The sequence below is a fragment of the Dasypus novemcinctus genome, unplaced genomic scaffold, assembly GCF_030445035.2.
Source record: "Dasypus novemcinctus isolate mDasNov1 unplaced genomic scaffold, mDasNov1.1.hap2 scaffold_124, whole genome shotgun sequence".
Taxonomy (NCBI): domain Eukaryota; kingdom Metazoa; phylum Chordata; class Mammalia; order Cingulata; family Dasypodidae; genus Dasypus; species Dasypus novemcinctus.
This window is the reverse complement of record NW_026688150.1, coordinates 824,024-848,938: the sequence shown is the minus strand read 5'-3', so window position 1 is coordinate 848,938 and position 24,915 is coordinate 824,024. Positions and strand designations below refer to the sequence as shown.

Sequence of the window (24,915 nt, the reverse complement as noted above, 5' to 3'; positions counted from 1 at the left end):
TGGTGTTCCCGACCAATGGTTCTAAAGTGCTTGACCTCCTCTCGATATAGAGGTTGAGTGGACGTCACCATCCCAGGGTCCACAGGATGGAGAAATAAAATATGGATTAGAGTGAACTTACTGATGTTATACTATAGAACTATTGGGACTAGTAATGGAAGAAATTGTAGCATTGATGTGGAGAATGTGGCCACGGTAGTTGCTGAGGACAGGGAGAGGGAAGAAGAGATGTGATGTGGGGGCATTTTTGGGACTTGGAGGTGTCCTAAAGGATATTGCAGGGTCAGATGCTGGACATTATATATCCTGCCATAACCCACTGAATGGACTGGGAGAGAATGTAAACTAAAATGTAAACTATTATCCATGTGGTGCAGCAGTGTTCCAAAATGTATTCACCAAATGCAATGAATGTGCCACAATGATGAAAGAAATTGTTGATGTGGAAGGAGTGGGGTGGGGGTGCTGAGGGGTATATGGGAACCTCTTAGATTCTTTAATGTAACATTTTTGTGATCTATGTATTTTTAAAAATACAATTAAAAATGATGGGGGTGGGGGTGGGGAGTGGGGTGTATGGGAACCTCTTAAGTTTTTTTTTGTCTTTATTTTTTTAATGTTACATTAAAAAAATATGAGGTCCCCATACACCCCCCATCCCCCTCACCCTACTCCTTCCCCCATAACAGCAACCTCCTCCATCATCATGAGACATTCATTGCATTTGGTGAATACATCTCTGAGCACTGCTGCACTTCATGGTCAATGGTCCACATCATAGACCACACTCCCACATTCCACCCAGTGGGCCATGGGAGGACATACAATGTCTGGTAACTGTCCCTGCAGCACCACCCAGGACAACTCCAAGTTCAGAAAATGCTCCCACATCACATCTCTTCCTCCCACTCCCTACCCCCAGCAGCCACCATGGGGACCTCATACTTTTTGAATATAACATTAAAAAAATAAATAGAGACCAAAAAAATGTCAATCTACATATTAAACACAATTCCAATCAAAATTTCAACAGACTTCTTCACAAAAATGGAAAAAGCAATCATGAAATTCATACAGAAGTTTCACCCAGTTTCCTGTCTGCATTCCATTTTCCAGTCCCACTTGGGTGTATTAGTCATATCTTGAATAAACTAATGAACAAGTGAATGCATATGTATGTTTGTTCTTTCATTATCATTGACTTTGTGGTCATTTGCGGCGGCTTGCTCGGTCGGTAGAGGTGGGGTCTGGCTGCGCACGAGGGGTCGGTCCAGCTCAGGACGAGGGGTCGGTCCCGCTTGGGACGAGGGATCGGTCCCGCTTGGGATGAGAGGTCGGTCCGGCAGCAGACGAGGGGTCGGTCTCACAGGGGTTGCGGGGTTCGGCTGACGGGGTCGCCCGGCGAAGCCGGCAACGAAGGGGTCACCTGGAGAAGCAGGCGACGAACTGGGGACAAGGGAGGCCAGGCCCTTGTCGGGGGCTCTCAGGACTGGAGGGCGCACGGCAGAAGAACTACCGCGGAGACAAGGTAAACACGCAAGTCCACTTTATTGAGGGAGAGGCAACAGTTTTATAGGGGCTGGGGAAGGCTGATTGGTCGAAGCCACGCCCTGTTCTGATTGGTTGCCGGCAAAAGGTCAGTGGGCGGTACTGGACGGGGGAGGGGTGGTGGTTAGGGATTGGCTGTCGCTGTTGCTGGGGGAAGGGGCAGGGTTTAGGGATTGGTGGCTGCTGTTGCTGGGGTGGAGGGCAGACTTGAGTTTCCCGCCCACGCCTGGCTGTTGCTGCTGTCAGGGGAAGGGAAAAGGGCAGACTGGATTTTTCCGCCCATGCCTGGCTGTTGCTGCTGTCGGGGGAGGGGAAAAGGGCAGACTAGAATTTTCCGCCCTGTGCCTGCACAGGGAGAAAGAAGAAGAAGGGTGCCACCCCACAAGGCATCGTGTGGCGCCATCCGGGAGGAGGGGCGGCCGCGGAAGCATGGCTGCCGAGAAGGGGAGACCCGAGGGCACTCTGTGCCCATGCCGAGCTTCCTTCAGGGGTGGTGGTGAGTCCGACCAGCCACCCTATTATGGGGGCAGCGGCTTGGCCTGCCGCGGCCGCTCCCCCGCCAGGCCAGCAAACCACACTTCAGCCTGAGGGGTGACCGCAGTCATTCATCACAAATCTTATAGGTAACCTCTGTTGGTTATTTGTTATCATTGTTGTCCTTGTTTGGTGAAACTGATTAGGGTCTCTGGTGATACAAGATGGTATTTATGATCATTGTTTTTGTCATTGTTTGTGTAAAACATGGAATAAAGTTTCTGTTGATTGAAAATAAATCATATGAACATGTAAGTGGCTTCAAATTGCCAAAACTGTCTTGAAAAAATGAGAACGAAGTTGGAGAACTACACTTTTATTACAAGGCTATCACAATCAAAACAACATGGTAATGGCATAAGGACAGACATATAGACCAATGGAATTGAGTTAAGAGGCGAGAAGTAATTCTTTACATTTTTGGCCAACTGATCTTTGACAAGGTGCCAAGTCCATGCAGTGAGAAAAGAAAAGTCTCTTTAACAAATGGTGCTGGGTGAACTGGATATGCATACGCAAAAGATTGTAGGTAGATCCATCTCTCACATAGTATTAAAAAATTAACTCAAAATGGATCAAACACCTAACTATAAGAAACAAAATTATAAAATTCTTAGAAGAAAACAAGGCAACATCCTCAGAAACTTGTGTTAGGCAATGGTTTCTTAGACTTTACACCAAAAGCACAAGCTACAAAAGAAAAATAGATTAATGGGACTACATCAAAATAAAAAACTTTTGTGCATCAAAGACTTCATCAAGAAAGTAAAAAGACAACCTAAATAATGGGAGAAGGATCGGGGCAGGAGAGGGTGCATTTGGCTGCTGCCTCTGCTGGTCTCAAAAACAGTTTTTTGAGCATTAGAAATTCTTCAGGACCAGGCTGTTTCAGGATTTTGCAGGGCAGGAGGTGTCTGGACATTTATTTTGTGGGAAGGTAATAGAGAAAATTCATGTTAAAGATAAAATTGAGGCTCTATTAACAGAGGTCGGGGCTGCGCGCAGGACGCCCCCTCCTGGGGTGGGTGGAGCCGCGGCACTGGCACTGCCGCTGCTATTCCTGGAGGCTCTGTGGTACTGGGGAACTCATAAGCCCTGAGCTGGCTATTGGGGGGCTAACAGGGCAGGAAGCCTTCGCAGACCGATTTGGGGAGACAGACGGGAGTTTTATTGTGAGGCAGGGAATTTTTGATTGCAGACACAAATAATAGTGCTTCCGCCTACAGCCCCACTCCCCAAGACTGGCTGTGATATGCAGCAGCCTTAAATCACTCCCAGCAAAGAGACGTCACCAGGAGGCTATTTCGGGGGATGGCAGGGTGGGAGGCGGCTGGAAGCCGATTAGGGGAATTTTTTGGGAGATGGGGGATTTTTGATGTCAGACACTGATACAGTGCTTCCAGCTAAGCCCTGCCTCCCAAGCCTAGCTGTGGATCTACAGCGTCCTTAAATTGGCTGCAATATAGAGGCGCCCCAACTGGCTGTTTCCGGGACCTGCAGGGCTGGAGGTGTCCTGAAGTCAAATTGGTGATACAGCCAGAGAAGAGACCCTAGTGAAAGGGGGAATTGCGGGTTTCGGAAACATAGGTCAGAGCTTGTGGATGTGACTGCTCCCATATGGCTGGCACCCAGCTGCGGGGATCCCTGAAGGCTGTTTTGCACTGCAGTGCTCCCAGGCTCCCTGTTAACCAGATTTGAGGTTGCCAGGTCTGTGTTCCTTAACCCTGGTGGCCCACACCCCAGAGACCCACACCTCTTGAGTCTGCAATATCACAGACTTTCCATCCCTGAATCCATCACACCCTGATGTCCATCAGGGGTCCTTGATTGTCCTAGCCCTCAACGTTTGTGGTTTTTTTTTAATTTTAATTTTAGTTTTTAATTTTTACTTTTTAATTGTCTTGGTTGCTATTATTGCATTATTTCCTAGTCTTTTCTCTCATTGTATCTCCCAAGGTCTCTTTCTTTTTTCATTTATTTAGGGGTTCTTTGTTGTTGCTGCTGTTGTTGTTCTATATATTCTTTTCTTTTCCTTACTTGTTCCCCTCCCTTTTCTTTACCCATCCCCCCTTTTACTTTCTTTCTTTCTTCTCTCCTTTTTTTTCCTCTCTTTCCTCTTGTCCCTCATTTTCTTCTTATTTCATTTTATCTTAATAATACAATAGGTGCTGCAGGGAACACCTCACATTTGCTGGGTTTCCTCATCATCTGTTGCCTCATTTCTGTGTGAATTGATTTTGGCTACCTACACTATCCCCTTTCCCCCATATCTTGATATCCTCCATCATCTACTGTCTCTTCTATATTCCACCTCCCTTTCTTTGATCCCCAAATCATCTAACTCTTAATTTCTAATACCTTTGTTTTGCTTTCTCTCTTTTATCCACTCTTGAAACTATTGCCTTTCTTTTCTCTTTCCCTCTTTCATGAAAACACTAGCCTATTAATTCATACCATATTCCTCCCATATTCAGTCAACTACCTCATTATAGGTACTCTACTTACTGCGATAACTCTACACAACTTACATGAATCTAATATCCATTCTCCCAGATCTCATATTGTTGCTCTGTTAACATTTATTACCAATACTACTTTAAACATTTTCCTTTCTTACACAATTGCCGTTCCCTGGCCCTAATACTTTCCTTCAAAGTGAACTCAGCCAGCAATAAGAAATTAGAATAAGAAGAACAAACTGACAAAGAGAAGATATAATACTTATGAAAAAACAATAGCTAATTAATCCCCAAGACTAGACAAAGAAGCTAAGGAACTGATTAAACCCGTCAAGATAAAATGATGACCAGACAGCAACAAAAATATACAAACCAAACCAGTAATCAGGAAAACATGACTGAATCCAATGAACAAACTAAAAACCAGGAAGGGGAGCAGAACTTCGCACAAGTAATTACAGATCTCAGAACATATAGCACAGACAAATTTAATGAAGTAAAGAAAGAAGTTAATAATATGAAGACAACACTTGGAGGGGAAATTGAAGACATATGCAAAAAGATAACAGATATGATGGGGATGAACACCATAGTTCAAGAAATCAAAAACACACTTGCAGCAAATAGCGGCAGATTAGAAGAAGCAGAGGAGAGAATTAGTGACGTGGAACACAGTACATCGGAAATCAAACAGATAGTAGAATTGATCTATAAAAAGATAGAAAAAATCCAGCTAGGACTTAGGGACCTGAATGACAATGCAAAACACACAAACATGCGTATTATAGGTATCCCAGAAGGAGAAGAGAAGGAAAAGGGGACAGAAGGAGTGTTGCAGGAAATAATGGCTGAAAAATTCCCAAATCTACTGAGGGAGATGGATGTACATGTCCAGGAAGCATAACCCACCCCAAACACCATAAATCCCAACAGGCCCACCCCAAGATATATACTTGTCCAATTATCCAATGCTCAAGACAAAGAGAAAATTCTAAAAGCAGCAAGAGAAAAGAAAACCATCACATACAAGGGAAGCTCCATAGATTAAATGCTGATTTCTCATCTGAAACCATGAAGGCAAGAAGGCAGTGATATGATATAGTCAAGGTACTAAAATATAAAAATTTCCAACCAGGAATGTTCTACCCAGCTAAACTAGCATTCAAAAATAATGGAGAGTTCAAAATATTCACAGATAAACAGAAATTAAGAGTATGCCAACAAGAACCCTGCCCTTCAAGGGAGTTCTGCAGAAAGAAAGGAAAAAACAGGACAGGCAGAGTTGAAGGAGAGTGTAAGAACAACTAAAAAGACAAAAACAGAAAAAGAAAATCAAACAGAATATGACAAACCCAAACCCAAAGAAAATATGGCTAACATCAGTAATTCCTTGAAATAACACTGAAGGTCAATGCATTAAACTCACCTGTCAAGAGACTAGACTGGAAGATTGGATAAGGAACTATGACCCATCTATATGCTGTCTACAAGAAACACATCTTAGACCCAGGGATTCAAGGAGGTTGAAAGTGAATGGCTGGAAAACAATCTTACAAGCCAACAATAACAAAAAAAAAAGGCAGGAGTAGCATTATTAATACCAGACAAAATAGACTTTAAATGGTAAACAATTGTGAGAGACAAAGATGGACACTACATATTAGTGAAAGGGATCATCTTTCAAGAAGAACAAACAGTCATAAATATTTATGCTCCTAACAAGGGCGCCTCCAATCCAAATACGTGAGGCAAACACTGGAAAAACTAAGTGAAGGAATAGCTGCCTCTACAATTATAGTGGGAGACTCTCAAGGTGGTCCCTTAATTAGCCCTGGTCCCTTTCCTGCTCAAACACCTACCATAGTTCTTTATGACCCGGAGGATAAATGCGCTTTGGGGATGCACCATCAGAGTGGGGGCACCCATGGTCATCCTGCAGAGAGTCATGGTCTCGGGCTTGGAGAAACCAGCCACACCTCCACCCAGCCTCCCCGACTCCCGGGATCCAGGCAGTCCCCAAGAGCAGCCCTGAGTCTCTGGCAGAGGGAAGCCAAGTTTTATTCCTGGGAACCTGCAGGTAAGTGGGTGAGGTCAGGGATGGATCTGAAGCCCTGTGGCAGTGGACCCGGGTGAACTCGCGCTCAGCGGCTCCACCCGCAGCCAGAGTCCACCCTCCGCGCGCAGGATCAGCTCCGGCTTCCTCCGGGGCTCTGTCTCGTCCGGCAGGACGCGGAAGCGCAGCAGCGTGAGCGCCAGGACCACCTTCATCTCGGACATGGCGAACGTCTGCCCGATGCAGTTCCTGCGGGCGGGAGTGGGGCTCCGAATGCGCCCAGGGCTCCCATTTGGGCCCCCTATCGCGGGACCGGGACCCTCAACCCCTCCCACATCAGCCTGTGGGATAAACAGGGGGGCAGCTAACCGTGCGTGGGAGCCCCAGTGAGCTTCCGTGGGCCCTGAGCTTGGGCCAGACTCCAACCCCTAAATCAGACCAGCTGATGCGCAGGAAGGGGCTGGGACCCCTCCTTGGACTTCGCCCCTCTCCTCCATCCTTGTCCATCCTCCCGGGGAGGGAGACAGGGGCATTGGAACTCTGACTCCCCTGGACTTCCCCTCTTCCCACACTCAGGTCTAGATGCAGTCCCAGATCCCGGTCACCCTCCACCCCCTCCCCACCTCAGACACCCACTGGCCTCACCTGGGCCCCGCCGAGAAGGGAATAAAAGCCAGAGGTGACCTCTTCTGGGTGTTTTCTGGGTTGAAGCGGGAGGGGTCATAGACCTGCAGGGGATGAGGCAGGACAGGTAAGGTTATTCTCCCAGGACAGGATGCTTTCCAGAGGCAGATGTGTGTGGGGTGGGGGAGGTGGGTCTGGTTTCCCAAGGCAGGACCCTGCGCCATCCCCCAGGTCCCTGGACATGAAATCCCTGGGGAAGGGGCAGCACCTCAGGGTTTGGCCAGACTGTCGGGTTGTGATGGGTCCCAAAAATGCTGATGAGGGAGATAACACCTGAGGGAGAAGAGGGCACAGTCAGGACAAGGGCCCCCAATGCCCACGGGAACCACCTCCCTCCCTGCCCAGGGGTCTGCGTCCTGCCATTGCGGACACCTTTGGGGATGACCCGGCCATCCGGGAGCACGATGTCCTGGGTACAGCAGCGGGAGACGATGCCAACTGGGGGATGCAGCCGCAGACTCTCCTTGATGCACATGGTCAGGAAGGGCAAATGGGCCAGGTCGTCCCTGTTGAGATCCCCCCACAACTGACCAGGGAGCCAAGACTCCCCCAGCCCCATCTTGCCCCGTGTGACACTTTCATTGCCTCTCTCTGACTCTCACACTCTATAACACAACAAATCCCTGACAGATAAAATTTTTAAGTATGAGAAAAAGCAATATCATAGAAGTACCCAGGAATATTTAGCCAGCTAAGTTTAGAAATCATTCTGAGCAAAACCAACACCCAGAAACCACCTGAAAATGCTAGCAAATTTGCATAAAAATAAAATAGTCTTCTGGGCAAGAACACAAACCAAAAGATGAATGAATAAGAAATAAGCCCTCCCAACATTTTATTCTTCATTAACATTGTACAAAAAATACTAGCTGATGCAATTACACAAGGAAATTTTTTAAAAGTATAATAATTTCAAATGTGGGAGGAAATTTATTGTGTGGCCAGTAGTGGCTTTCCATTTGAAAATACAAAAGAACCCACTGGAAAACTTTTATAAACACTGAGAATTCAGTAAAGAGGCCGGATTTTTTACCCCCTTCTTTTTGCGCAGCTATTTAACATTTCAATAACTGATACAGTTAAATGGCTCAAATTTTAAAAACTGAAAAAGAGCACACCTATAACTCAGCACCACCCACTTTCCCTCTCCACACCTTGGCCAAGATACCATTTCTTTATGTATCCTTCCAGCATTACTTTTCTGCATTTTAAAAAATTATATAGCAGGATACTATACACACATTACTCTGCAGTCTTTCATTTAAAAGTGTACCAATCTCTTCATGTACGTCTCCTAAGACTTGTGTGAAAATAGGGCCTCAAGTATTTCCCCATGGATTCTTCTATAGCTTTTAAGACAATTTTTTTTTACATCTTCCCCCACCCTGAGATGGCTCCCTCATCTGTTTGCTGGTTGTTTGTGCTCGTTGTTTGTACTTGTTTTCACCTCATTGTTTCTGCCCAATGTCTGCTCTCTGTTTTGGTGGGATTAGGAGGCATCAGGAACCGAACCTGAAAACTTCCATGTGGGAGGCAGGCCCTCAACTGCTTGAGCCACATCCACTCCCTGCTCATTTTTTGTTTGTTTGTTTGTTTTTACTGTTGTCTGCTCATTGTTTTGCTTATTGTCTTCCTCTTTGTTTTTGCTCATTTTCTGCTTATTGACTTTGCTCAATGTCTGCTCATTATTTGCTCATAATTTGTCTTCTTTAGGAGGTACTGGGAACCGAACCCAGGACCTCCCACGTGGGAGGTGGGCGTTCAGCTGCTTGAGTCACATCTGTCCCTAAGACTTCTTCTATTTTTCAAAACAATCTCTTAGTTTTGTTACCTTTTTAAAAAAACAAATATACATCTTTGTTCCATCTGGATGTTATCTTGTTGTAAGTTATGAGAAGCAGATTGAATGATTTTTTTCCAGATTATTACCCAATTGTCTCAAGAGCTTTTATTAAATGGTTGAAATTTTCCCCACTGATATAAAACACCATCTTTAGCAATGACTAAGATGATGGAGCAGTATATATATATATATATATATATATATATATATATAATATATATATCACATATATATATATGTGATAAGTTTTTCTATACAGAAACAGTTTCTAATAATCAGTTAGAAAAGATAATAAAAGAAAAGATGCTTATAATAATATAAAATGCTTGGATCAAATATAACAAGAAATGTGAAAGCTCTTCTTTCCAAATAAACTTATAAATTTCATTGAATCCAAACAAAATGCCAAAAGAAGATAATATTTGTCATAACAACAATAGCATCTAAGTGTTGATCTCAAAATACACACATAAGGCCTCTAGGCAGAAAGTTTTACTCCCTTAAAAGACCTAAAGATTATTTGAATAAATGGAGATCCATTCTATACTCTAGCAAAGTATGTGCTAATACTATGAAGTAATCAGTTCTCCACAAGTCAATCACATATTCAATTCTATCCAAGTGAAAATCTAGCTGAATTCTTTTAGGTAAGTGATAAATTTCCTCTAAAATTTTTTGGGAAAAATTAAAGATCATGAAGAACTAGGTCAATTGGAAACTAAAAAATTGAAGAAGGAAACTTACTCCACCAGATATTAAGAACTAACAAGGAGTTGCAACATCTACTTCCAGTTCATTGGACTCACTCAGGACAATCAGCAAGGAGGTGAGGATAGACAACCAGCACCCCAAGGAAACGAGAGAGTCTACAACTGCAAACAAGAGAGTCCCATCCATCAGCCACATGGGATAGAAGCTGCCTCTCAATTAAAGGTAGTGTGGGCATCACCATCCCAGAATCCTCAGGATTGAGGAATAAAATATGGGCTAGAAGGACAAATTGGTATTCTAATGTAGACTTCTTGTGATTCCAGCAATGGAAGAAATCATATCATTGATATGTAACGAATACCTGTATCAATGATATAAGGTGCTGAGGTCAGGGAAAGGGAAAAAGGGGTGTAATATGGGGACAATTCCAGGACTTGGAATTGACCTGAATGACATTGCAATGACAGATATAGACCATTATATATCTTGCCATAACCTACAGAATTGAGTGGGAGAGAATAAACTACAATGTAAACTATAATCAATTCTTAGTGGCAATGCTCCAAAATGTGTTCATCAATTGCAATGAAGGTACCAAAGTAATGAAAGCAGTTATTAATGTGGGGAAAAGTGGGAGGTATGGGGAGTGGGGCAAATGGGAATCCTTTATATTTTCTTATGTAACATTTATGTAATCTAAATATCTTTAAAAATAACTAAATAATATATATTTTTTTAAAATGAACTAACAAAGAGATGATGATGGACAACTCCCATCCCAAGGAGCAGAGAGTGTCTGCAACTGCAAGCAAGATAGTTCCATCCATCTTCCCCATGGCAACTAAGACCCCTCTCTATTAGAAATGGAATAGGCATAATCATCACCAAATCCTCAAGATTGGGGAATGAACAATGGACTAAAGTAGACTTATTATTCTAGCAATCAAAGAACTTTTGTCATTGATACAAAGGCAGATGTTCTGTGGGGAAGGAGAGGGAAGAATACGTGTAATATGGGGACATTTTCAGGACATTGAAATAGTCCTGCATAGCCTAGCAATATTGGATATAGTTCATCATATATTTTGTCATAACTTAACAAAAATTTTGTGGGCCAGAGCGTAAACTGAAGTAAACTATAGTTCATGGGTAGTAGCAATGCTTCAGTATATGTTCATCAGTTGCAACAATTTTACCACACTAAAGAAAGATGTGGTTAATGGGAAAGTGTGGGGGAGGGAGGAGGTGGGGCATATGGGAATTCCCTATATTTTTTATGTAACATTTATGCCATCTAAAGCAGGGACAGATGCTGGACATTGTGTGTCCTGCCATGGCCCACTGGGTGGACTGGGGGAGAGTGTAGACTGCAATGTAGACCACTGTCCATGTGGTGCAGCGCTCCAAAATGTATCCACCAGGTGCAGTGAATGTGCCACGATGATGGAAGAGGTTGTTGATGTGAGAGGAGTGGGGTGAGGGGGGTGAGGGGTACATGGGGACCTCATATTTTTTAAATGTAACATTTAAAAGAAAATGCAGGGAAAAAAAAGACCTATTTCAAAGCTGCAGTAAAAAAGAAGAAAAAATCAGTGTTTTCCTCTGCAAGGAATGGGAAATGAATTCATGAATAAGAATAAAACGCTCAGAGACAGGCACATAAATAGGTGAAAACTTAACGTCTGGGAAAAGAGGATCCAAAAAGTTATTGTGTATGGATGGATTGTTTGATAGAAGGTATTCAAACAACTGATGATATGGAAACAAATAGAACTAGATCATCTACTCTTTATACATATGGACTCCATATATAAAACCAAAAGTTAAAAGAAGACAATGTGGTATTGGTTCTTCTGAGGGCTACAGAGACCCACAGGTTCTATGGACATGGCAGATGGAGTTCACTGCCATGCCAGTTGGCCCTTCTTTGAAGTTTGTGTTTCTGTGTGATGGAGCTAGAGTCAGATGTGATCATTTTTCACAAGCCTCTCCTGTTACTTTTACCAGAAAAGTAGTTGGTTCTGGGGTGTAATATATACCCAGGGGACCTGAATCTCTCGACTGACCATATGATAGCCAGACCCTGAGCCTCAACAGAATTCAGCTCTTACACTCTGGTTTATTGGACTTACCCCACTCAGCTAACATGGAGTTGAAGAAGGTCAGCCACTACACCATGGAGCCAAGAGGGCCTACAACTGAAAGCAGGAGGATTGCATCCAGCATCCATGTGGAATCTAAGCCCCCTATTGATATAGATGTGGAGTGGACACAACCATTCTAAGGTCCACAGGATGGAGGAAGAGAGTATGGACTAGAGTGGACTTACTGATATTCTATTCATGAGCTATTGTGAGTAGTAATCGAAGAAAATATGGCATTGGTGTGGAGAAAGTGGCCATGGTGGCTGCTGGGGATAGGGAGTGGGAGGAAGAGATGGGATGTGGGGGCATTTTTGAGACTTGAGTTGTCCTGTGTGGTGCTGCAGGGACAGTTACTGGACGTTGTATGTCCTCCAATGGCCCACTGGGTGGACTGTGGGAGAGTGTGGGCTATGATGTGGACCATTGACCATGAGGTGCAGCGGTGCTCAGAGATATATTCACCAAATACAATGAATGTCTCATGATGATGGAGGAGGTTGTTGTTATGGGGGTAGGAGTGGGGTGAGAGGGGTGGGGGTATATGGGGACCTCATATTTTTTAAATGTAACATTAAAAAAATAAAGACAAAAAATCTTTAAAAAAAGATGCTAAAAATCACACTTGTTATCAGAAAAATGAAAAAATATATAACAACGCATCATTATTTCACACCTGTTTGAGGCAAGACTTAACAAGGTGTTTAATACTAAGTGTTGGCTGAGATGTGGTAATAGAGGGTCCCTCATGTATTATGGGGACAGTAACCTCCAATCTGGAGAAATCTACTGACAAGGTCAAGAAAAGGTGATGTGTGTTTTATGACCAAGCTAGCATTCTCCAGTGTATACTTCCCAGAGAAGTTCTCAGACAAGTAGATAGAGACTTTTAAAAGGATGTTCACTGCAGTGGAAAGTGGGAGGCAGCCTGGGGCCATGATTGAGGTGGGGAGAGGAAGATACTATCCAATGCTGAAAGCTATCAACCAGCTGTACATAGCACCCTGGATGGCTGATAAATATCACAATGTTAAGTGAAAAAGAGAAGGAACATGAGATCAAGGTATAGATATAAATCCAATGTATGATATCACTAGTGTGAAATAATTAGAATAAGCAAATTCATAATGTCAGAAACTAGAATATAGTTTAATGGCTGAGGTGGGGTACAGAGTGGGGAGTTAACACTTATTGGTACAGAATTTCTGCTTGGGTTGCTGGAGACATTTTGGTCACAGATGGTGTTGGGGGTGGCACAGCATTGTCCACCTAACTAACACCACTGAATTATTTAACTAAAGTGGTGAAAGTGAGAAATTTTATTTTGTATATGCACTATAAAAATAAAAACAATTTTAAAAAATCATAGTATGGTACAACACAGACAACAAACCTTAATGTAAACCATGGACTATGGTTAATAGTACAATTATAATAATATGATTGCATAATTGTAACAAATGCATTACACTAATGCAGGGTGTTAATAATGGGGGAGAGGGGCATATGGGAAATCCATGTTTCCTGCTTGATTTTTCTGCAAACCTATAACATCTCTAATAAAAAAGGAATAAATAAAATTGAAGCCATTAACAGCACTTACAGAATTTCCCACAACCAGGCTCCCCTGCCATCTTCACCTCTGTTATCTCATGACCTTGTCTGTCCCTCACGCCACATACTTCAAAAGGATTTGGCCACCCTTGGTTTACGCACTTGGCTGGATTCCCTCCCTCTTTTCCTCTATCTCACCCTCTCCCTCTCTTCTTGGCCTTTGTCTCTTTGGCCAAAAGCACTTTTCCCTAATTGCACCTAAATGGCTACTAATAAACAAGATCTTAGCTGAGATGTTTTCTCCAACTCTGTCTCCACTCCCGCTTTCCTTAAATTCTCTCAACCCTAGACAAGCCCATGTAATCTAGGAGTCTCCTGATCTAGGACTGTCTCCCACCAGGCTGGGATCACCTGGAAGGCACAACGTGAGACTTAATCCTTCCTGAACCAGGAGGAGGCTGTGAGCAGAGGTGAGGGTGAGCAGCAATGCAGGAGAGATGGATGTGGAGGTATGTATTCTTCAGCAAGATATTGAAAACTACCATGAATCCCTGGATGGGACAAATAGGGCAGGAATTATGTGGCAGAAGAAAAGCAAATATTCAAGAGGGCAAAGATATTTGGAAAAGCATGTTTTCAGGAGAAAAAAAGCACAGGAGGAGAGGCGAAGCTCATTTACTGACCACGTCCTAACCGGCAATGGCCCGTACATATTGCTGCTAATTCTCCCAAAGCTTTGGGGACTGAAGACTGGTCCAATATTAGAGGAATAATCTCATTTCAGAGAGAAGATATGACCCATTTAAGATCACACAGAAAATTAAGAGGGGATCAAAGATTCAAATCAAGACCTTTCTCACTGAAAATCTATACACCATTTCACTTGACAGCCAAGCTGTGTTCCAGGCCCTGTATCTGGGCTCTCCTCCTAGTCCCACTAATCTATAATAGAAAAATCAACAAAAAGATTTTCTCTGTCCTTACATGGGGACAAGAGTCAACTAGGGGGACTCCAGACAGGCTATGAGTACCTGGACTCACCATTCAATTTCCTCTGACCCACGGTCCCTCAGGAGCTCTTGCACCTCCTGCCGACAGCGCTCCTGGTATTCTGGGTGTTTTGCCAGGTTGTACAGGACCCAGGAGAGGCCACTGGCCGTGGTGTCATGTCCTGAGGGGCACAATCAGGTAGGCTTGCGTCTCCGAACTGATTCAGCACTAGAGGGCGGACAGCTCCCAGACATGACTCCCTCAAGGAAGATAAAGGAAGATGGTGCAGGATGGAATGGTCCAGGGTCTACCCACCAAGTCCCTGGGATAGAGAGACCCCTGTTGCTACAGTGATTCCATGCTAGGGCCCTCACCCGCAAACATGAAGGTGTCTGCCTCCGCTCGGATATCCTCGTCTGACAGTTCTTTCCCATCTTCATCCTGGACAAAAGACAAGACTCCATTATCATTCCAGCTCTGAGAGCCTGCCACCATAACCAAGACATTGTCTGGAGATCCATCATCCATCCAGAAACCAAAGCCCACCCTGTACTCCTAGGACCTCCTTTCCTCACCACCCCCACTGACTCCACCCCACAAGCCACCTCCCTGGTGTCCTTGCCTGTTGTTTTGGCCCAATTGGGAGGAACCAGTGCTCCATGAAAATTTTTATGTGTCTGCATCTTGAGAGCTTTCTGAGAAAGAAATTACTGGCAATCTGGTTTATGAAATCATTGCATGGCAACGGGCCTTGGAAGTTAGAGATTATGCCTTGCTTAAGATGCATTTGTTCACATTCTAGGAGAGCGAATCCCTTTCTTTGTTGAACATCCACCATTGGTCCCCAGTTCCCTCTGGATTGAATCCAAGTTCTTTGATTTACACTTGAAATCAAGACCTGTCTACCCCCTGAATTCAGATCCCAAGTAAACCCACCTTGGCCAGCAGGAGCACATCGATGAAGTCCAGAGTTTTGGCTTTGGCCTTGGCCATGAGGAATTCACCATCAGCTTGGTTAGAGAGGTTGCGGCGCCGCTCCTGGATGACAGCATTTGTGAAGTCATGCACTATGCGGCAGGCCCTGCGGAAGCGTCGCCCGTCAGAAGTGAGGTGGTACAGAAAGTCCATGTGCAGAAAAATCTGTTGGTGCCGTTTCGCCACGAGGGCACTGAGCTCCAAGATGGCAGTAATATATTCACTGGGCTTCCTGGAATAGGACATAAAGGGAGGCAACAATTTAACACTCACGAAGGCCAAGGAGAACTTCCCACCCAGAAGCTGGGAGCTACATCTTACCAGGAAGCTGAGCATCCATGAAAGGATGGCTCCAGAGACACCTGGCAGGGATAACTCCGGAGGTGTGGGTCTCCAAACATTCTTCTCTCTCTGCATCCCCATCTCAGTGAACTACCTACCATTTTCTGTATCCCTGGTGCAGAGCTTGGGCAGCATGATTATCTCTCCCCTCCTGCCCAATGTTCCATCATCTCCCTTCTCTTCTGCCAACTTCTCCATCCGTCTCAAACATCATCTTCTCAAGAGGTCCCAGTGCTCATCTCTCCCCCTAGACTCCTCATATCCAGTGTCAACATGGGAGTCAAAAGTCTTACCTACACAAAGACAGATCTCTAAAGGTCTTCTCAGACCCTAACCCTCATCTGCTCATCCTCAAATAGCTTTTTTGAAACTTAAGGATAAAATACATACGCCTATGCCTGGACTTTGAGACCCCTTAAGATTTAATCCCTCTCCATGTCCCCAAAGCTATTTCTAAGGTGCCTACTTGCTCTGCTCCTCCTAGTCTCCTGGCCTTTTATCCAATATTTTTAAGTACCCAGAAGTTCTTCTGTTTCTCTCTCCCCTCCCTTGTCCTTCAATGTCCAACTCTGGCACCCTCTCCCAGAAAGGCCCTGCTGATCACCGTGGTCACCCTCCTCTCTCCCACCTACTCCCTTGGGTCAATGGACCAAGTTCTCAGGGCCTGGACCAGGACTCACTCCTGGCACTGGCTGTCGAAGCTGAAGACACATTTCTGGAAGCTGTCCAGCGTCATGAGGCTGATGTGATCAAACATGTCCAGACGAGCACTGCCCTCCGAGGCCAGCCGCTGCCACTTGGCCTAGTCAGAAACAAGGGAAGAATGGGGGCTAGTCCCTACCTGCCTTGAGCCCCCTTCCCAACTCCAGCCAACAGCTTGGAATCTACTCAGAACCTATGCATCTGTTCCTTCACCCTGACACCTGACATCCACTTCCAGGGAGGAGCAAATTTAAGCAAAAGTGGGACCTGTCCCAGTGAAGACATGAAGATTCCATGACTGGGAGTCAGGAGACATGGGTTCAAGTCCCAGCTCTGACTCCTGTGCTTTTATGACTTTGATCAAGTCATGATCTTCCTCTGGGTACCAGCTGTCATTCCTTTAGTAACAGTTAAGATGACCTTCTTCAGTGTCAGAAAAAGCAGGTCACGTATTAGCTGAATGACTCTGGGCAAGCTCCTTAACCTCCCTGAACCTCAGTTTCATCACTTGTATTAGGGCAAAAAACTATCATCTCTCCCTCACAGAGCTGTGAAAATTAAATGAGACAACATATCTCTTAGTATGGCTTACTTTCTGATTACAGTAAACTTAATGAATATTAACTTTCAATATCTTTATCACCATCATCATCCTTGTTATGGACTGATGGAAGAAAATATCCCTATTTTGGGAGAGGCGGTCCTTCATGGCCCCTAAGAATCACTTCACATTCTTGCTGGGCATGCTAAAAATTCAATGACCTGACACTTTTTACATGAAGCATTGCTAGGAGAAGTTTTACCAGCAAGCAACCTTGAGGCATGAGGTAATACCTTCCCTTGTACAAAAATCAGGCTGGTTTCTGCCTCACAAAGTTGTAGATTCCCTATAGTTAGTTTTTCTACCCTCTAATGCAATGGTCTGCATGTGCAGGCATCCATTTAGGCCTATCTGTGCCACGTGTATGAGACTTGTGTGGCTTGGGGAAAGAATAAAAACTAACATGGTGCACATGTTGCTGGCTATGCCGTGAATAGGAAAGTCATTTGTCTGACCCAAACAAGAGTCTTTTGATTTCTTGAAGAATCCAGGACATAATTACAAGCTATCTTAATAGATTATAAGTGGGGAAAAATCAGATGGTTCACAAAATCTTTTTTCCCAATGCTTCAACCCATCTTACATCAACACCTTTTGCAATGTGAAATTGCAGCAACTTCCACTTGGAAGTGGAGCTTATTTCCCCATACTTTATTCTAGGCTGGATTTGTGAACTTGTTTTGTTTACTAGAATGCAGTGAATGTAGTGGACATGATAATTTAAACCTAGGCTTCCAGAGGCGTTGCTGTTTTCTCTCACTGTCTTGGAACCCTCCTCTGCCCTGTATGCAAGCCTGGGCTGCCTGCTGAAGCAGGGAAGATCACAAGAAGGGAAGTGCAGTTGTCCTAGTGGAGGCCATTTTAGATGAGCATGAGGCAGCCAAGACCCAACTATATGAGAGAGGCAAGCTTGGACCATCAGCTCTGTCTACCTGACTCACTGATCATAGATGCATGAATGAGCTCATCCATGTCCAGGAGAACCAGCCAACCCATTCATAGATTTCTAGCAATAATAAAATCTTATTGTTTTAAACAAATGAGTTTTGATGCAGTTACTCATCATGCACTCTTCATCTTTATCATCACCACTGTCTTAGGATTTAAAGGATTATGGAAAGGAGACCAGAAACTAATACCTTCTTATCACCTACTGTGTGCAAGTGATGTGTTTCCATTAAGTCATCTTGGTCACCCTTCAGTGTGTGGGTCATCTCCATTTTACAAATAAGGAAACTGTGACACAGAGAAAGAGCCATGGCCTCAAAGCCACCCAAGAGAGTCCAAACTCCAGGCCAGATGTAGCTGAAGTCCCTTCCATCCAAGGATAGTTCCATCTGGGATACCCAGTTCAAGGACTCACATGCATGATGTTCGTGCTCTTGTTGAAAATCTTCATATAGGGCTTCAGGATGTTGAAGTGGAAGGCAGGGGTCAGCATGCGGTGGTGGCGGCTCCATTTGTCACCATCACTCAACAGGAGCCCATCCCCTAGAAGAGGCAGCCATGGGCATCAGCTGAGGCACCCCTTCCCCTGGTTGCCCCTAAGACTGCTCCAAACCCCTTTGCCTGCAATTACTCACCTAGCCAGGGCTTCAGGAAGCGGTAGAAGACCATATCTTTGTGTGCAACGGTGGCTGACATGAGAAATGGGCAAACAGGAGCCATGGAGGGCAAAAGGGAGGGACCTCTGGTGGGGAGTTTGTTCTTACGCCCATCAAGCCAAGCATTGCAGGAGTGGGGTCATGCACAGAGGAAGCAGGGAGCAGGGGAAGGTGATGCAGAACGAGACCATGCTACAGCAGCAGCATAGAGGAAAGGTAGGGCCCACAGACATAACTCAGTGAGCTTAGACACACCCTGACTTGGCTCAACAACCCCCATCACACCACAACATGTCTCCTCCACAGTCCAACATGTTCTGAAACACCTGAGCACAGCCCAACATTCTACATAGTGCATCATGTGTACCTAAGACACCCAAACCACCCCAGCATTGTAACACATCTCTAGATATGGGTCTTGACATCTTACATAGCCACAACATGCATGGAGCACATTAATATATCCATAACATAACACAGCATGCTCTGACATGGGTTCGAGACTATGCGACATGAGTTCAGCTTGCCCCACAGTTGATCCAAAACCAAAATGGACCAAATGTGATTGAGGCATATCTTATACCTCCTTCACACTTGATTCTAATAAGTTCACAGACTTTTCTCAGGGTGACCCTAGGTGCCAGACATATTCCAGAAATGACCTCAGAGAAGACATAAATATCCCTCAGATGTGATCAGGAGATGAACCAAACTGTCTTAATCAGCATCTCTGACAAGACCCAGACAGATGCTGGCATAGCCCAAATATCCTTGACCATGGCTGATCTCTGGACATGACTTAAGCCATCTATCTGTGTATGATCTCAGCTATAAGCACACACCAGACGACCACATGTCGCTACACAGTAGACAACATACAGACATATCCAGACAAGACCAGACATCACTGGCAGTCAGACAGGTGGGGGTCCTAGTGGGCAAGGGGCAGTGGCCCCTCACATCCCACACCCAGCTGCAGGCAGCACAGAGACCTCAGCAGCAGAAGGCTTTGGGTGGCGGGATGTCTACCTGGAGCAAAGAGGACGGGCTTGATGAAGGTGGGGTAGAAGATGCGGATGACCGCATGACATGGCCCCACCCACCAGCAGCACACCTTCCCATAGGTGCTCGCCAGACCCTGCGTGTAGAGTAGACCCTCTTCTGAGGCCTGAATCTGGAGATAAATAAAGAGAACCACATTCAAACATTTCCAAGAGCGCAAGGGAAGCACCTGGATGGCAGAGAGCAAGACTTGAGCTCCACGAACCAAGTCAGCTGTTCACCCTCTTCTCCAAGTCCCCTCCTGGATCCCACATCCTGACACACAACAATTCAGCATCTGTCATGTACAGGAGAAGAAAATCTCTTTCCCCATTTTGGTCCCCAAATATCACCCTCACCTTGGTTCTTTTCTCATTTCCATTTTCCCAATAAGGAAATGGAGGTGTGATAATGAATCACTCATGCAGGGTTCTCCAAATAATAAGCAGGGAGACTTAGGCCCAAGTCCTGGTATGTCTGAGTCCACAACCTATGTTCTTAATACTCAAGTTGCTTTGTGCACACAAAACAACAGTTCTGAGAATACCAAATCCAAGAGTGGGAAATCATAATCATGCGATTGGCTCAGGGATTGGTCTAGTGATTCAGGCAGAATATTTAAAGTAAATGCAGGTCATTTGTGGGAATGGGAGCTACAGAGGAACTTTTCCATTGGAACTGAGTTTCTGGTATTCACTGTTTACACAACGAGGAAAGATCTGCCTTGGATGTAAGACTGACTGAGAGAAAATTAACAGAGATGGAGACAGATTACTATGACATCATTTGAATTCTGGATCTGGCTGTGGCAGAAGATAGTTCTTCCTGGACTTTTTTTCCTTCTTTATTATATATATACATATTTTTTTTTCTTTTTTTTCTTTTTTTCTTTATTTTCTTTTAAATGTTACATTCAAAAAATATGAGGTTCCCATATACCCTCCACCTCACCCACACCACCCCTTCCCCATCAACAACCTCTTCCATCATCATGGCACATCCACTGTACCTGGCGAATACCTTCTGAAGCACCACTGCACCACATGGACAGTGGTCCACATTATATCCCACACTCTCCCCTAGTCCCAGGGGTCCATGGCAGGACACACAATGTCCATCATCCATTCCTGCACTTTTTAGTCAACAGATTCCTTCTTTTCTTAGACCTCAGCAGTGAGAGTGAATAGGTCCTGGCCAGAGTCAGCCACTACCATTGCCCAATACACCACTCTATTCCTGCATAAAATACCCTACTCATTATTCCAGGTGGAGTTCCAGCAACCTCCGCTCCAGGAAACCTTTGAGCCTGCCCAGAAAGAGCCTGGATTCTCCTCTCGGATGCCATAGCCCATCTCTCTGTCTGTCCCCATTCCTGATAATACTTGGTTGAGGTTCTTTGTATCCAGATCCATCTCCTCAACACCAGAGGTTCCTCCAGAGTAGAGGGTCCATTGTATACTTGACAGCAGTGTCAGAGTTGGTGAAATAGAAAGATGGCTGAGAGAGGAGAGGGGACAAAAGAATTCCTGCAGAGGCCCTCGGAGCTTGGGGTGAAGGGTCCTAACAGCCTCGATGTCCCCACAGCGCCCATCACCACAAGCTCTTCATGGGTACCTGAGGTGTTGGTGACACACCGGACAATGTCAGGGTGGCACAGAGTGATGACGGGAATGAGGGGCCCCAACCAGGTTACAAAACCCTGGGGGCAGTCGGCCACCAGCTGAGACAGTGTGATCAAGCCCTGCTCTGTGGGGTTGACCTGCAAGCAATGGGGTGCCGTCAACTCCTAGGAGCAGCCACCTGCAAATCCCTACCCCCTCCATGCCCTGGTTAGGCCTCTGCAGGAAACAGGGTGTAGGGTTTCTGCAGCAATGGAGAGAGTCAAGTGAACTGTGTCAGAACAGTGCTCCCACCTTAAGAACAACCTGCACACCAGGCTTTGTGGAGAGTGTCTCGATTCATCTTCTCCCTGAACCTACAGACATGCCCACCAAGGGACCATTCAGAAATAAAGAATCCAAGGCCACATCCCCGGAAGAGGTGGGGCAGGGGCCGGTTTTGTTGAACCATCCTCCCCGTCTCAGGGAAGCCCCATTGTGTCTGATGCACAGGCTGCTCCAAACAGGTGGGCAGGAGTTGCTTTCACCTGTGTACCCTATAGCTTGGACCCTTTGGCCAAGATTCAACGTGCTTGGTGAAAGTGATCCAGAGAAGGAGAGTGATGAGGCTAAGGTTACACAGGAGGAGGAGAAGGGTTGTCAAGACCAGACTCTAAGGCCAGGCCTAGAGGCAGAATTGCAGCAGTTTTATGACATTCCTGTAGCTTCAGGGAATTCCAAGGTCCAGAATTTCAGGAAAGGTTCAAGAAGAGCTTGGGCTCCTCACACATGTCTTGAACTTGGCTTGGGAAGCCCTTTCCCAAGCTGTAGTTCTTTTTGGGCATTGGGGGACCTGGTCAGGTGCATGCATTTTAGAGTTGATCCAGGGGAGGGGAGCAACCTGGAGCTCCTCCCTTTGGCCTTGGATAACCCAAGGAAGTGATGGTCAGCTGAACCTCTAGAACACCAAACATTTTTGAGCGCCTACTATATGCCAGGTCCATGGCTGAACACTGTACATAGAGTACCTGACCTCCACACAGTCTAATGAGAGAGAGGGATGATTAACTACCAATTAGATAATTAGCTGTTTAAGTACAAGTAGGAGCAGGGCCAAGTCAGAGGAGGCTGGGGATTCAAGAATGGCCTCTGAAGAGGGAAGTGGCCAGATTTTATCCAGGTTGGGCAATGGGACTGGTTGGTAATTCTAGGGGGATGGGCAAGAGAAGAAGAGGAAGGTGCCCAGGAGGGGTGGGGTGGGGAGACACCCCCTCTAGCCCAGCTGTCCCCCCATGGCCCAGAGAACATTAGACTCTGGTCTGAGGTGCACTAAGAGCAGCCCATGTTCAGGGTGGAGCCTGGGCCAGGGCAGAGCAGGTGATGGGCTCCATGCAGCCTGCCCTGAGAGCCCCCCAGGGGAGACAAAGTGCACTAATGTGGGCAAGACAGGCAGGAAAGTGACCCCCGGCAGGCTGGGGGTAAGAATGAGAGAAAGACCTCAAGGCATGGGGTGCACAGAGGAGGAGAGAGATGGACCTGTAGGGTGGGTGAGGAAAGAGGGGCTCTCCTTGGGCTCCCTTGCTTTTCTGCTGTCCCAGACCCCACTTAGCCCCCCATCTTTCATCTCCATGAGCCCCATTCCTGACCCCTCGGGAAGTCCAGTCCTGGTTGTGGTCCCCACTCACCAGACCCAGGTGGCCCAAGAACCAGTTCCTCCGCGGGGGCTGTGGGAAGCATTGAAGGCGGCGGCACTTGTTGTAGAAGGCATAGGACCAGGCCAGGGCATGGGCAAGGAGCCAGGAGGCCCCAATCAGCAGCAGGAGCAGCCATGGGGAGGGGACCATGGGCCCAGGTCCCAGCCAGGACAGGCTTAGCAGTGGCATCCTGGAGGGAAGCAGGCACAGTGGGTGAAGGTGGTCCTGGAGGGAGAGAGGGATGGGTCACAATGTAGAGGCAGAGGGCCAAGGAGGTGAGCATCAGGACAAGGGATGGGGGTGGATGGAGAAAGGGAGGGATGAGGAGAGGGAGGGAGAAGGGCAGCAGAACAGGAAGCGGAGAAGAGAGATCAACAGGGATGGGCGTCAGGGAAGAGGAACATGGGTGGGAGATGGACAGGTGAGGGAGGGGAGTGCCTGAGCCAGGGCAGGAGGCTTAGAGATGGGTGGGCATGGGGCCGAGGGATGGAATTGGGGAGGCCCAGGGAAATTCAGGGTGCAGAGGCCAAGGGAGAGGGAGAGGAAGAGAAACAGAGAGATATAAGTAGAGAGAGGGAGAAAGTGAGAAAACGAGAGGTGAGTGATATAGAGATAGAGCTGGCTGGGGTCCAGAAAGGCCAGCTGAGGCAGCAGCCAGAGGGAGGAGAGCAGGGGGACAGTTACCCAGTAATCCCAGCGTGCTGCCCCAGCACCCTTGCCTTCTCGACAGGGACCCAGATAAACCTCCCCACCAGACCTGTCACTCCAGGCTGTCACCTCCTGTCAGAAGAGGCTTGTCCAGTGCACCTGTCTCCTGCCTCCTCCTGAGATGATTTTGTCCCTGTCCCTCAGCTGAGTTAAGTTGGGAGGGGCAGGCTAAACTGGCCAATCCCCACTGGCCTGCCTGCCTCCTTCCTGCCTGGCAGCCTGCCCAAAAGAGCGGGAGGGGAAAGGAGAAGGGGCTTAAGAGCAGCTGAGGCCCTGGCTCAGGGTGGCACAGTATGGGCCAGGGAAATTCAGGACTCAGCACCACCCACCAGGGATGGGGAATGAGCTGGTGTAGAGAGACCAAGGTCCCTCGGCTCCAAGTTTACAACTTGTCCTCTGCTCTCCAGCCCAGGGTGCAGCAAGGAAAAGCAGGTGTTCGGGGGCCAGGTGAGCATCAGCAGGGCAAATCACATTCCCAAAACTCCCAGCATGTGACCAGAATCAAGCAGGAATTGGAAGATCCGTTGCCAGGTGTCACAGCCTAGTAGAAATTTAACCCCAACTCAAGCCTGGCCAGGAAGAAAAAAATCCAGACTGACCAGGGATTACAGGGATCAGATTCTGGGGATAAAAGATGCAGGTCAGGTTGACAAAGCGCACCTGGAGGGCTGGGTTTAGGTCTGGGCACCTGAGAGGAGGATGGGGCGAAGTGGGGGTCAGCCTAGAAGAGGCTGTGAGCGCGTGTGGTCCAGGCAGCAGGGCACAGACCAGGGGCCCTGGGTGGAGACTCCACTCTGCCCCTTCCTTGCTCTGAAGGTAGGCGGCCCAGGCCCTCTCTGTAGTTTCTCTGTGGTCTTCCCATTGGAAATGGGGTGTGGGAGGGGGCTTTAGGGAGGGCAGAGGAGGGCATCTCAGGAAGGTGAGAAGGACCAGGAGCCTCAAAAATAGGAGGAGAAGGGGAGGGGCTGGCAGCTAGGACTGGAGCTGTGCATGTGCCAGGTGCTGTACTAAAGTAGCCTACTCTGTGCAGAGTGCTGTGCATAGCATGCCTACTGTATGCTGGGTATTCTTCATAGAGCACCTACTGTGTCCCAGGTACTCTTCATAGAGCACTTACTGTGGTCTGGGCTCTC

General features: G+C 46.4%; 1 protein-coding gene across 3 annotated transcripts; it reads right to left on the bottom strand.

The window, feature by feature from the left end:
* Window positions 1–2,388: 2,388 nt before the first annotated feature.
* LOC101441145 (cytochrome P450 4F3-like) lies at window positions 2,389–23,918 on the bottom strand. Of its 3 annotated transcripts, none has more exons than XM_004473622.4 (13): window positions 23,832–23,918; window positions 23,066–23,299; window positions 19,771–19,915; window positions 18,721–18,774; window positions 18,501–18,628; window positions 16,515–16,636; window positions 15,454–15,724; window positions 14,892–14,958; window positions 14,569–14,698; window positions 7,651–7,784; window positions 7,487–7,551; window positions 7,240–7,322; window positions 2,389–6,843 (listed from the first exon to the last, which is right to left on the bottom strand). In XM_004473622.4, the coding sequence occupies exons 2-13, from the start codon at window positions 23,261–23,263 to the stop codon at window positions 6,633–6,635; spliced, it is 1,608 nt and encodes a 535-aa protein (XP_004473679.2). In that variant the 5' UTR covers window positions 23,264–23,299; window positions 23,832–23,918; the 3' UTR covers window positions 2,389–6,632. The 3 variants fall into 3 exon arrangements, with proteins under 3 accessions (XP_004473679.2, XP_004473681.2, XP_004473680.2); XM_004473624.4 differs by having other exon boundaries at window positions 23,066–23,264; window positions 23,832–23,910; XM_004473623.4 differs by having other exon boundaries at window positions 23,852–23,902.
* Between the last annotated feature and the right edge of the window lie 997 nt (window positions 23,919–24,915).

Excerpts from the sequence above, each read along its gene's own strand:
- LOC101441145 (XM_004473622.4), bottom strand. The coding sequence starts at position 23,263 with ATGCCACTGCTAAGCCTGTCCTGGCTGGGACCTGGGCCCATGGTCCCC. Across the intron at positions 18,629-18,720 it reads CTTCCTGAAGCCCTGGCTAG|GGGATGGGCTCCTGTTGAGT; the intron begins GTGAGTAATTGC and ends TGCCTCTTCTAG. Across the intron at positions 14,959-15,453 it reads ATGTGCTCCTGCTGGCCAAG|GATGAAGATGGGAAAGAACT; the intron begins GTGGGTTTACTT and ends TCTTTTGTCCAG.